This window comes from Cherax quadricarinatus, chromosome 80 (genome assembly GCF_038502225.1).
Source record: "Cherax quadricarinatus isolate ZL_2023a chromosome 80, ASM3850222v1, whole genome shotgun sequence".
Lineage (NCBI taxonomy): Eukaryota > Metazoa > Arthropoda > Malacostraca > Decapoda > Parastacidae > Cherax > Cherax quadricarinatus.
In genome coordinates this window covers 17025703-17040461 of record NC_091371.1, presented here as the reverse complement: position 1 = coordinate 17040461, position 14759 = coordinate 17025703, and the positions used below count along the sequence as shown (strand labels likewise).

General features: G+C 37.7%; 1 protein-coding gene across 4 annotated transcripts in view; it reads left to right on the top strand.

Annotated features, from left to right (window-relative positions):
* The window catches only part of Ae2 (Anion exchanger 2), a 434313-nt gene extending 420278 nt beyond the window's left edge, over positions 1-14035 (top strand). For all 4 annotated transcript variants that reach the window (XM_070102192.1, XM_070102191.1, XM_070102193.1 and 1 more), the window contains 2 exons: positions 10828-11001; positions 12428-14035. In XM_070102192.1, the coding sequence (XP_069958293.1) occupies positions 10828-11001; positions 12428-12535 (282 nt within the window). In that variant the 3' untranslated portion in view covers positions 12536-14035. The remainder of the gene's footprint in view (positions 1-10827; positions 11002-12427) is intronic.
* The last annotated feature ends 724 nt before the right edge of the window (positions 14036-14759 follow it).

Genomic DNA, 14759 nt, shown 5'->3' with positions numbered 1-14759 from the left:
TTTTTTTTCCCTTATAAATGCATACAAATACTAGATAACAAGTTTACACTAACATATATTAAGTTGGCAATAGAACTAGGCATCAGAAAACAATAAAAAGAAAACTACAATACACACACAGTGCACTCATTATTTAACTTAAAATATTTATAGTCTTAATCTAGGGTGAGATAAGTAGTATTTATTGTAAGAAATCAAGTGTGGTATGTATGGTAGTCAGCCGGGCTACCATACCAGGCCATTCCACCTACACATATATTCTATGATATTTAAGCATCCAGAGTGATAAAATGCATATACAGTTCACTCATTACTTACCTTAAAATATTTGTAGTCTTAATGTAGGGTCAGGAGTGAGTAAACGAGATAAAACGAATAAATGAGAGAGGACAAGCGCAGAGTTATGTAAACTAACCAGGTGAACGTAAGTTTTGTAAACAAACAAAGTGTACACGTCTGGTTTGTGTACAAGTTGTCTCTACATTGATACGGTAGAATAAATAAACAACAACACTCCCATTCTCATGTAACACCATTTTTAGAAGAAATGACACTCTGAGTGAAGGCAATGGAAATAGGTCACTCTGTCTGACTTTTTTGGGGTTATCCTAGGTTCTCTATACATATGCTGCTATGTACAATAATCTATGTGTTCAGTGGTCAGTCGTCACGTGAGGTCACAGACCCTGAGCTGCTTGGGGATTAGCGTGGACGGTTACAAAGCATGGCTTGCTTCTACAGTGTTTTAAAAGCTGAGGTTGGAGAGTTGAAGGAGGAGGTCTTGCTTCTCCAGGAGGAGATTAGGAGGCTGAAGGTCCACCTCAATGGGCCTGGGAGAGAGTGTGAGGTGGTTGGAGATGTGGGGAATGAGGCTTCTAGCAGTGAGGTGCAGTCTGTCTCTCACTGTGAGGAGGCTGTAGGTGGGGTGGTAGCAACGGCTACCAGCAGTGAGGTGCAGCCCAGCACCTGCTACAAGTGGCGAGTTGTTCACAGTAATGGGAGGCGCATCAGAGTAAGGAAAGTTAAGAGTGCAGATCTGAAGGTAGGAAATCGCTTCTCTGTTCTCCAGGATGAATGTACTTCAGTGGCCAGTGAAGGTAAGGGTACTACTGCCCCTGCTAATGAAGGTAAGCGCATTCTTGTGGTTGGTGACTCTCAGGTAAGATATGTTGATCGTGCTTTTTGTAATAGGAATAAGAAGATGAGAGATAGAGTGTGCTTCCCTGGAGCTGGTGTTGGGGACATTGTCAACAGACTGGATAATATCATGTCAGGTAATGGGAACAAGCCCATTATCTGTCTCAGTGCTGGTGGAAATGATATTGGGAAGGGTAGGAGAGAAGAGCTGCTAGATAAGTACAGGTCAGCTATAGATTTCATTAAGTCTAAGGGAGGGATCCCAATCATATGTAGCATCTTGCCTAGAAGGGGAGTAGGAAATGAATGGTTGTCTAGGGCAATTGGTGTAAATTGCTGGCTAGACAGATACTGCAAGGAACTTGCAATCCCATTCATTGACAACTGGAACAACTTTTATGGCAAACATGATATGTATGCAAGGGATGGGGTTCATCTCTCTGGGGCAGGGGTGGTAGCACTTGCAGACTCGATTGAGAAGGCCATTGGTGAAATGCCTATGATTTTAAACTGATGGAAGATAGAGGTATGGGTGTGTGTGGGAAACAAGCAGGTTGCAACACTAGGGTTGGAAACAGTAAATGTATAAAAGGCATTCAGCATGAAGTTATAAATAAAGACAATAGAACAGGTCAGCAAACAAAGGGGGACAGCAGAGGGCAGCAAGGGACTAGCTCCCTTAAGGTTTACTATACTAATAGCAGGAGTGTTAGAAATAAGATAGATGAGCTAAGATTAATTGCAAGTGCAGGAAACATAGATATTATTGCTATAACAGAGACCTGGCTCAATCTGAAAGATAGAGAGATGCCCTCTGAATGTCACATACAAGGCTATAAATTATTCCACACTGACAGGGTCAACAGGAAAGGTGGTGGAGTAGCGATGTATGTCAGAGACAATTTAAATTGTTGTGTTAGACAAGATATTAAATTAGAAGCGTCAGCCACTGAATCTGTTTGGTTACAGCTTCTCGAGGGCCGAGAAAAACTAATTTTGGGTGTGATTTACAGGGCCCCAAATCTTGATAGGGAGTGCAGTAAACTTCTATGGGACGAAATTCGTAAGGCATCTACATACGAAAATGTTGTGCTAATGGGAGATTTCAACTATAGACAGATTGACTGGAGCAATTTGACAGGAAATTTAGAGTCGGGTGACTTTCTTGATACGATCCAGGATTGTTTTTTAAAACAGTTTGTGACAGAGCCAACTAGGGGAAATAACCTCCTTGACTTGGTTCTTGCCAGTAGGGAAACACTAATTAATAATCTTGAGGTTAATGATGAGCTTGGGGAGAGTGATCACAAATCACTCAGTTTTAACATATCATGGAATTCCCCTAATAATGGCAATCAAGTCTCCGTCCCTGACTTTCGCTTGGCTGATTTCATAGGACTGAAAAATTACTTAGGTGGGCTGAACTGGAATGACCTGACTAGGGGTCAGGTAGGTGGTGATGGTTGCCGATATGATGCTTTCCAGGGCATAGTTCTAGCTGCTCAGTCAAATTATGTTCCAAATAGGGAAATCAGATCAAACAAAAATGATCCTAAATGGATGAACAATAGATTAAAATATCTGATTGGTCAAAAGAGAGGCATATATAGGCAAATCAAAAGAGGAGAGGGGCAATTAAGAAATCGATATATTCAGTTAAAGAGAGAAATAAAAAAGGGAATTAGAAAAGCAAATAGAGATTATGAGGTTAAAGTTGCAAGAGAATCGAAGACTAACCCAAAAGGATTCTTTCAGGTATACAGAAGTAAGATCAGGGACAAGATAGGCCCACTCAAAAGTTCCTCGGGTCAGCTCACTGACAGTGATAAGGAAATGTGTAGAATTTTTAACACATACTTCCTCTCAGTTTTTACACAGGAGGATACCAGCGATATTCCAGTAATGATAAATTATGTAGAACAGGACGATAATAAACTGCGCACTATTAGGGTCACAAGTGACATGGTCCTTAGGCAAATAGATAAATTAAAACCTAACAAATCCCCAGGCCCTGATGAACTGTATGCAAGGGTTCTAAAGGAATGTAAAGAGGAGCTTAGCACACCTTTGGCTAATCTTTTCAACATATCACTACAAACTGGCATGGTGCCAGATAAGTGGAAAATGGCAAATGTGATACCTATTTTCAAAACAGGTGACAGGTCCTTAGCTTCGAACTATAGACCAATAAGCCTAACCTCCATAGTGGGAAAATTTATGGAATCAATAATTGCCGAGGCAGTTCGTAGCCACCTTGAAAAGCATAAATTAATCAACGAATCTCAGCATGGTTTTACAAAGGGGCGTTCCTGCCTTACGAATTTATTAACTTTTTTCACTAAGGTATTTGAGGAGGTAGATCATGGTAATGAATATGATATTGTGTATATGGACTTCAGTAAGGCTTTTGACAGGGTCCCACATCAGAGACTATTGAGGAAAATTAAAGCACATGGAATAGGAGGAGAAATTTTTTCCTGGATAGAGGCATGGTTGACAAATAGGCAGCAGAGAGTTTGCATAAATGGGGAGAAATCAGAGTGGGGAAGCGTCACGAGCGGTGTTCCACAGGGGTCAGTGTTGGGCCCCCTGCTGTTCACAATCTACATAAACGACATAGATGAGGGCATAAAGAGCGACATCGGCAAGTTTGCCGATGACACCAAAATAGGCCGTCGAATTCATTATGACGAGGACATTCGAGCACTCCAGGAAGATTTGAATAGACTGATGCAGTGGTCGGAGAAGTGGCAGATGCAGTTTAATATAGACAAATGCAAAGTTCTAAATGTTGGACAGGACAATAACCATGCCACATATAAACTAAATAATGTAGATCTTAATATTACGGATTGCGAAAAAGATTTAGGAGTTCTGGTTAGCAGTAATCTGAAACCAAGACAACAGTGCATAAGTGTTCGCAATAAAGCTAATAGAATCCTTGGCTTCATATCAAGAAGCATAAATAATAGGAGTCCTCAGGTTGTTCTTCAACTCTATACATCCTTGGTTAGGCCTCATTTAGATTATGCTGCACAGTTTTGGTCACCGTATTACAGAATGGATATAAATTCTCTGGAAAATGTACAAAGGAGGATGACAAAGATGATCCCATGTATCAGAAACCTTCCCTATGAGGATAGACTAAGGGCCCTGAAACTGCACTCTCTAGAAAGACGTAGAATTAGGGGGGATATGATTGAGGTTTATAAGTGGAAGACAGGAATAAATAAAGGGGATGTAAATAGTGTGCTGAAAATATCTAGCCTAGACAGGACTCGCAGCAATGGTTTTAAGTTGGAAAAATTCAGATTCAGGAGGGATATAGGAAAGTACTGGTTTGGTAATAGAGTTGTGGATGAGTGGAACAAACTCCCAAGTACCGTTATAGAGGCCAGAACGTTGTGTAGCTTTAAAAATAGGTTGGATAAATACATGAGTAGATGTGGGTGGGTGTGAGTTGGACCTGATAGCTTGTGCTAACAGGTCGGTTGCCGTGTTCCTCCCTTAAGTCAATGTGACCTGACCTGACTAGGTTGGGTGCATTGGCTTAAGCCGGTAGGGACTTGGACCTGCCTCGCATGGGCCAGTAGGCCTTCTGCAGTGTTCCTTCGTTCTTATGTTCTTATTTGTGTATACCTGAATAAACTTATTTACATACATACGAAAGGAATAAATTTCTGCAGTTACCCCCAGTAACACATTTTCTCTTATGTTAGACTAGAGAAAATGTTATTCTTGCCGTCACTTGCACAAGTTATCTGGCTACGACATCTCATATTTCTGTTTATTTATTCTGTTGTGGGGTGTATTTATCATCTTTTTATGTTATGTATCGTGTTTATTATATAATTTTGAAAAAAATATCATGGATGGATTAATGAAAATGTGTATATTAACGTAATATACGACATTTAATGAGACTCGGTGATTGTCATCATTACTAATATGACGTCTTGAGATATAAGAGACTGATTTTAATATGTGCCTGCACACTAGCACAGTATGTAAGTTTATTTAGGTACAGGTATACATAAGTATAATTATCACAGTAAATATGAAATAACTTTTAAAAACACTTGAAATTTTGGAGTTTCCGGACATCATGGAGAGACTTAGTGCTTACGGATCTCACAGAGAATGTAAACAAACCGGATGGGGTGCGGTGACAGTATTAGAAAGTCAGGTGGGGGGAGCCGTATAGCGAGTTTTGGTCATAATTTGAAATGACCGTATTACCGGAGCCCTACTGTATTGACATGTCTGTACCAGATCATGTCTGGTGTTTCATAATACAGTAAGTCCTCACTTAATATTTTCAATAGGTTCTTGGAAACTGCAGTGTAAGCGAAACGACATAGAACTAATTTTACTATAGGCTAATTGATATAAACATCAGGAGTGCATAGTGCACTTTTAGCACTCCTTACAACAAGGTTAAATCAAGGAATATATGCTTGCAAAGTGAAAATTGTAAGGAGTACCTCCTACCACCACACAGTTCAAAAACAAATGTGCAGACTTCACAGAGACAGTGGCCTGGATCAGGAATTTTTTTTTCTCATCAACATTTGATGAGACAACATACAGTACGTAAATCAGAAAGTACAGTAGAGAGTGCACTTTCCATACTGCAGTCAGATTTCCTTTTGAAGAATTCATTGTTGAATGAGAAAACAGGAGTCACATAATTTTGTGAGGGGGGGGGGGCTAAGATTTGTCAACCTACTTGTAAAACACAAATCTGTATGTAGATTATTCACAGTACCTGTTAATGACATTTTGAACTTCCTTGTTATTATTATTATTACAATCAAGGGGGAAGCGCTAAACCCGGAGGATTATACAGCGCCTGGGGGGGGGGGGGATGTGGAAGGCATTCAGGCTTAATTTGGGGAACTGGAGCACAGATCCAATTCCCTAAATCAAGAGCCCCTCACCAAAATCAAGGAACCTTCCTTGAGGGGTGAAATTCCTTGTAACTATATTACTTCCGCATCAAAATTAATTCTCACTTGTCATTCAGAAAATCTTAGTTCTTAACAAAATTGTGTTACTAATATTTCCTTTTCCAGCAATGAATTCTTCAAATAGACATATTTCTTTGTTCAACAATGAATTCTTCAAACAGAAATTCACCCTACTCTTTTATATGGAGTATTATGAAACTGTCCTTAGCATCAGACCACCAGACATGATCTGTATGTCGATATCTTCATCTGGGCAATTTAAACTTTCTTTGAGAGACTTGTTCTCTCTATACAGTTCAAGGTTGAATTGGAAATAAACAGTTAACTGTTCATTCCCAAAAACAATGATCTGGTCGAATTTTAACTTTTAAGAAAAACGTACTCACACTGCTATGTCCATTTCTACAGTCAACATTTAGTACAAATTAAAAAGAGCACTGTTTCAAGCCTCTTCTATGAGCACTTAGGATGTGAAGCACACCATAGTTAATCCAGCAATAAGAAATCTTCCTTAGAGTGCAGTTCTTACAACTAGAATACCAGGATTAGTTTATCCAATTAAGAGAGAGAAAAGCTAGCATTATCACAAAGTTTCAACTTCAAAGGACTCGATCCACTCCAGTGAGTCACAACTCACAGTACCCTTCCACCAAGGAGGAGTTATTGACTTGACAAAGTGACAAATATAATCAATTTCTTTCCCAACAATATAGGAAGTTTCTTTTCCAAGAAACACAATTTGTTACACAAGATACAACATGAGAGTATATCAGATCCCATGTAAAGATTACAATCTGGTATGCACTTGTCAGACTGGAAGAACTCTAGCAACTATGATTATTGAACACAAGAAGGCAATTCATTATGGGGAAGTGTGTTTGGCCCTCTATCAAAGTATTAGCATCAATAATAATATTCTTTGGGAAGCTTCTGTTTCATGGAAATCAGATCGCAGCTGCAAACGTAAAAATCATTGAATTGGCCCCCATAGACACCACCAGTCTGTATCATGTAAGAACAATGGAAAACAGATGTAGGTTCAAAATTTGCCCTTAGAGGTATATATTAGCATCCAAACCATGGTATGGGTGGGGATTGAACTTGTGGCGAGTGAGATGTAAAACTCCAGACCAGCTGGCTAAAATAAGAATCGTCCAACTAATTATATATATATCATAGGGAGGTTAGCATGGGTCCCACTGTGACCAAAAGTTTTACAAATAAATGGTTGTGACAAACTGTAGCTCAGGTCCCCTCAAAGTCATCGTAATGACATGATTGCAAATAAATCATGGTACAGTTGGGCTTGAACTTGCAGCAGGCGAGTTGTAAAACTCCAGGCCAATGCTTAAGCCACTGGGCTAGCTGGCTACAATAAGACTCATCCAACTATGTATATTTATACACCATAGAGCTGCATGACCCTTGTCAGTTTAGTGCTTTACAGTAGTCTCCCCAAATTTGTGGGAGTTAAAAGAGAATGCAAAGATAAACCTGTATAGAGTACGTACTGTACTGCTGGCTCGTGCAGTACTAGAATGTAAAATACTGATGTTACTCCCAGAAAATTCTAGAACTGCAGAGACAGTCATCACTTTCAAATCTACCGTTAGAAAACATCTTATCTCCCTGATACACCCTGTCAACTAACTACAGTGGACCCCCGAGTTTCGTGATTAATCCGTTCCAGAGAGCCCGCCGAAGGTCAAAATTCACGAAACTCGAAACCATTTTCCCCATAAGAAATAATGGAAATAACATTAATCCGTTCCAGACACCAAAAATATTAAAATAAAATATTTTTTTTCAAATTAAATAAAGATTTACATAATGAAAACAATCAGAAATCAAGTACATGCATTTAAAATAAATAATAATAACATTACACTTACCTTTACTGAACACTTCTGGGTGGATGGAAGATGGGAGGGTGTACACTATTGTTTGGAAGGAGAATCTCCTTCCATTAGGACTTTAGGTAGCAAGTCCTTATCTGGGGTTACTTCCCTTCTTCTTTTAATGCCACTGGGAACAACTTGAGTCACTGGACCCCTGGCGCACAAAATATCTATCCAGAGAGGTCTTTTTCTGGCGTTTCTTTAAGATTTCTCTGAAGTGGGACACAACACTGTCATTGTACATGTTGCAGATACGGCTTGTTTCAACTTGGTCAGGGTGATACTTTTCAACTCATTCCACACATGTCCTTAATCACTGAAGAAGGCACCTCATCCACTCCCTCTTCCTCCTCTTCTGAAGCAAGTTCCTCGGCTGTGGTCTGATGCTGTTCCAGTTCGTCAGTGGTTAGCTCTTCCCTGTGGTCCTCCACCAACTCTTCCACATAAACCATACCACGGGTGGGGATAGAACCCGCCCGTGGTATGGTTTGTTTGCAATTGTGTCATTACGATTTCGTGAGTCAACTCTTCCACATCCCCGTCACTCACTTTATTTACCAAAGGGGTTGCACTAGCTTTCCTTGGGTCCATGATGACTTATTTAGCAGTTGCAAGCACAAAAAACAATGGATTATGATGAAATGTATTGTATGAACCCGCGGAGTGATGGTCAACAATGGCACACTGAGCGTGAATGGCGTGGGAGACTGGCTTTGTGTGCGCGGTGACGGGTGCCGAAACACGAGGCCAAATTTTTTCCCAAAAAACTCGCTGAAGGTCGAATTTCGAGGCTGCCGAAACTCGGGGGTCCACTGTATATGAAAACCACCTGGTGGTTCACACTTTCACTCACCCATTTGACTATAAACACAGAAGTAAGAAACTTGATCTTAAATAATGAATCCTAACTAGTCATAAGTTTGCCTGTGATACTCCAATATAGAAACTATGTATTGTACCAAAACAAAAGCATTCACAAACTATAATGTAGTCACTTAGCCTTAATACCAACTTAATCCATAATAATTTAGAGTTAAGAATTACTCTAAGTCTGCCTGAAATGCCTAGCCATGCTAGGTGTCATAGTGGCCCCCTCTATAATTAGTATTTTATAACATGTAAACCACACAATATCCAAAATCTGTAAACCCCAGATAGTAATCTTTATAGAGGATAAACCTGATTGATATGTACTGTAATTAATGCAAGCCCATTTTCTTTGGTATACTGTAATTCATGCAACCCTGTTTTCTTTGGTATACATACAGTAATAATTTAATTTATATAGTATCATATTTTATATTGAAATTTTGCTGAATTTACATTAATGTAACAAAAATATTAAATTATATTTTGTTACCAGATTATTAAATATTTTTCTTAAAATCTGTAATGGAGGGTAGGGGTCAGCCTAGGAAAGGTGTAAAGGAAGTTTTGTGTGTGAGGGGCTTGGACTTCCAGCAGGCGTGCATGAGCGTGTTAGATAGCAAATGGTTTTTAGGACTTGACGTGCTGTTGGAGTGTAAGCAACATAACATTTATGAAGGGATTCAAGGAAACCAGCAGGCCAGACTTGATTCTTGGAGATGGGTAGTACATGTACAGTGCCAGCACTCTGTAGGAGGAGTGTTAATGTTGCAGTTTTCTAACTGTAGTGTAAGAATGCCTCTGGCAATACAGTGAATGATGAAAGGTTCTCTTGTTTGGGCCACCCTGCCTTGGTGGGAAACTGCCGATGTGTTAATAATAATATTTAGTGATGAAATGCATAAAAAAAATTGTGGGGATTTCTGCGAACAATTATTAGTTAGGTTCTAAGGAAAAATCCGCAAATTGCTGAAGCCACGAATTCACAGGGGTGCACTGTATTTGATTATAATAATATACACCATAGGAAGGTTAACATTTGTGGTCACAATGGGACCCATGCTAACCTCTTTATGGTGTATATATATACAGCTGGCCCAGTGGCAGCTCCTACTCCTACAATTTTTCAGGCTCTTGTTTTTCTTTCATGAAGCTACTTCAGAGATGGTTCCATTTATGGGCATTCCTGACCAGACACTGCCCTCACTTGGGATGTTTATCTTTATACTATAAAATTGTTACTATCTCATGTTTTTCAGTCTGCTGAGGAATAAAAAAAAATTTTTGAAAACAATGTAGACAGTAATTTTCTAAAGTTGGTTAAACTAACAGATCATCTAGGAATTTCAAAAGAATACTTTGGCAGTCAAATGTATTATGCTTCAAAATTAATTAATATACAATTATTCATGGTTTTGTAAATGTGGAAGTATCCTGTATTGTTACTACTTAAATAATATATCCCTAATTTTTAAAGGGTGGACCAGCAAGCCAATGGAAGGCCTCAGTAAGATGACTAAAGCTCAAACAGTGGGTCATCATATGATTAAGACCTGCATCGGGAAACATTTGTCTTGTTACCCGACAAACCTAACCTTAATGGTATACAGTACTAGTGCAAGCTAAAACCCACATGTGTAATATTTGGATACCTTTATTATTAAAATGTTTTGCCTGCACAGTAGGCTTCTCAAGTCAACTTTTATGTCGGAGACACTGGAAGAGGTAATTTTATGAAGTTCATTCCCTTAGCCTTGATAGAAGGTATTCAGTTTGAGTCTCTTAAGCTTGATTGAAAGTGTTCAGGCAAAGGGACTGGGGCACCTTCCATTGTCTCCAGCATAAGTCATTTCTCTATTCCACTGAAAAAGACTGTTGTGCAGGTGAAATGTTTCAGCAATAAAGATACCCATGAAGTGTGCAGGTCTCTATTAATCAACCATTAATTTTTGCAGGTTCGCACTTGGAAGATGCACACCTTCACAGGAATCCAATTGGTAATGCTGGTCGTGTTGTGGATTGTCAAGCAGTCTCCAGCTGCTCTCTGCTTCCCCTTCGTCCTTATGCTTCTGATTCCAATGAGACTTTACCTTCTGCCATATGCTTTCACCAACCCTGAGCTTAGTGCAGTAAGTTTAACATGAGCTGTAACAGTATTATTACTCACCACATGACAACCCTTTCAGGGTTTCGGCCGTACTAGTACGGCTTACACACCAGGGTTTTTGATGTACTAGTACATATGCCTAAATTTTAGCGCCCTCAGATCTAGTGAGAGAAAGCTGGTAGGCCTACGTATGAAAGAATGGGTCTATGTGCACAGTATAAAAAAAATCCTGCAGCACACAGTGCATAAAGAGGGGGAAAAAAAAAAAAAAAACTGACCATGTTTTTGGATTAAAACAGTGACTTTGCACGGTATTTATTATTGTATTCTAGTTTTCCTGGTCTCATTCTATAGAATGGAAGACATATTACAGAAATTGAGATGATTTTGACTGATTTTACAATGAAAAGTACCTTGATATTGAGCTCAAAGTAGTAGAAATGTTTGATTTTTACCAAAGTAAACAAATCATGCTAAGCATCCAATACACGTCAACTGGCGAGTCTAATATTCTTTCACAAGTGCGCCGATATTATTTATACCATTTTTCACACTAATGCAGTAGTCTGCATAACAGGAAATCTATTTTTTGCGAGAATAAAAATTCAAAGTGGAATGTAAGAGGGGCGTTGGGACATGACTAATGAACAGAGGAAATGTCATTTTAGTGCCAGGAATGTGTTTATTCTGGACCCTATTTGGAAATTGGCATCTTTTGAAATTTGCTAAATTCTGACCACTGTATTGGATAGTTGAAATCGGTGGTTTTTTTGCACTCATTCAATAGAAAAAAGTTCTAGTGAAATATTCATGATTTTAGTTGACCAGTACAGTGGAATTGGCCGAAAATCGCTGAGACCGCTAACTTCGTGAGAGCATAATTCCATAAGTTTTCCATCAAATTTTATACTTTTGGTGTCATTATGATCAGGAAAAGATTATCTTTTCATAAGAATTTTTTTTTTTTTTTGAAATTTGGGCGACCCTGGGAGGGTTAATTAACTAAAATACTTTTATACCTGTAGCCAAGACTCTCAAAGAGAACTTTTTTTTTTTTTGTACTACAGTGGCCATCTCCCATCATGGTAATGACAAAAAAAAGGGGAAGAGGCACCCCTCATTCATTAGCAGTCCTGCCAGCATGTGTGGACACCACAATTCATTATTATAATCAAGGGGGAAGCGCTAAACCTGGAGGATTATACAGCACCTGGGGGAAATGTGGAAGGCATTCAGAGAAATGACACCACAATTCAAATTACCTTTGAAACAGCAACATTCCTACCCTTTTTTTTCAGTGAAGTCATTGTAATTGTGTAATATTTACTGAAAGCAGCAGTGTTCATTAATGAAAATTGGTAGTAAAGGTTCTTTCCGACAATTTTAGACGGTAGTGTTAGTGTCAAAAGTAAAAAAAAAACAGTTTTTACATAAAGCTCTCTTTGCAGCTTGATGGTAAAGAAGCCACTACCTGTACTGATCAAGATGAGGAGCCAGATTTCTTCGAGGAAACCCATGGTCTCCCTACCCATGTTGAACACCATCACCAGAGCTGAGCATTGTCATATACTAACCTTATAATTCCTTCACCTGCCATAGCACTTGTACATTCCTATAAATATATTAATAAATTTTCTGGAATCTATTTTTTTATACAAAAAATTAAGTATTAGGGAACCATACAGATGTTTATTTTCCAGTATTAGTTTGGAAAACCTGTAAATTGTCAATGAGATATTTTGTTACAACTCTTATAGAAGTGTAGTATTTGCCCACATTAAATTGTACTGATTTTTCGGAACAAAATGAGTAAATTTGTACAAGGAGCTTAAGAAAATTGTTGCCATTGCCTCGTTAAAAAAGTAATGTTTAAGACAGCTTGCAGTAATTCAAATAGATCTGTTATAAATCAATATGAGTTGGTTTCATTTATAAGTTGTGAAAAGATAGTATAAGACTTTTCATCATTCCATATGTTGGTGCTATATAACAGATGGGAATATATTAAGCATATCATTTTCAAAGCAAGTTGAGACTGTTATGCTCCGTCCATCAGTATTTAAGAAAGTTAATATATTTTATGATTGGAAAATTATGATGTACAATAGTTAAAAATATATATATATGTAGAATTGCTCAAGTTAGTTGATTTTTTGAAGAATATAGCAATATAATGAGAGAATATTCATTATGTTGTACATTGTATGTGATGATATAAGTAGTATTTAATACTACTTTAGGTGCTACTAGTAGTGAAGTATGGTATTTAAAGTTTGGAAAAATGCTGCTGTGTGTGACTGAAGTCACTATTGTTATCCCAGTGAATTCACTGACTAGACATATTGTTTACAGGAGAAACATTTTGCATGTATTAACCTCTCTCGTGTCTACTGGTGAACGATGACATCACTTCATACTCCTGCTTATTTTAATGTCTAAAACAATCAACTAGATAAATCTAGTTAGTAATGATGTTTTGGTCCCTATAGTTTCCTTCTGTTCCATGTGCCAAACTTGTTTTAGCAATTTTCTTGTATAGAAATTATACTATTTTGTCATGGAATAATGCAATTTGTTAAACTGAAAAATACTCAATAATTCGAGATTTGAAAATAGTTTCATATTTCTATAAATTTAAAAAAATTATATTTTTTAGGTGAAATGCCATTCAGCATGCATTTAAACTCTACTATTTTCTGCTGAATATCTATGAATTTGTCAAGCCTTTTGTATGTATCAAAATATGCTGTAAATATTCTTGGGTTGCACTATTTATCTAACCCAGCTGCATTATATGCCAGTTGGATTACTACTACTATTCAAATCAACCCAAAGAATATTGTTTTCGATATGTTGACTTGAAAATGAGTTTTAAGGACAGTGGAAGAATTCCCTAATTTTGTGTATATATATATATATTGCTGAATCAGCAACTTATTATTTAGATTTTAGTTTTCGTTGGTATTTCTGCTATGCACATAATTTTTTGTATATAAATAGTTATGAGATTATTTTCTCTGCAACTTGGTACTGTATATTAAACATGAAAGGTGGAATTACTTTTATTTCCTTTTTTAAAATAACTACAAGTGTTTGTTGATACAAACATTATTGGGAATATACCAATAAAATAGGAGAAATGCCTTCATGTGATTTAAAATTTTAGTGCCTTTTGTGAATGTACAATATTATTAATATTGATGACTGAAAAATGTAAACATAAAAGTGCTGTACATGCCAAGGGTCTTTTATAATTAAAGAAAGATTATGTGACTGCTATAAGCTGATACAGTTCATAAAGATAAAGGATTAAAAAAAAGCTTGATAAAGACAATACAAGATAATGCAACACAGTCTTCAAGCAGTTTGACTCCCCCCCCCCCATTGCTATATTCAAAAAAATGATAAAACCATATAGCCATGAAGAACAAATACATGTTTGAGGTATAATGAGCATTCCTATCCTGTTTCTAAGACTGGATGTGTTGAAAAAAAGACCCGAGCTGCAAGTCTTGTCAGATCAATGGAGAACTAGCAACTGCTTATTACACCAACTTTCCAGCTGAATAAAATTCTTATTTTTGTTATATTATATTCATTGTGAAGAACTAATTATTACAGTGTATGGGGAAATAATAGAGAATTATAGGTCCAATTCCTTGGATCAAGAGCACTTCAGTGACTTGAAGGGGGAGATCGAGCATTAAACCCTAAAGTCTTACTGAACCTAGAGACTGGGACAATAAGTGGAGAATTATCACTAATGGGAAGAACTTCACT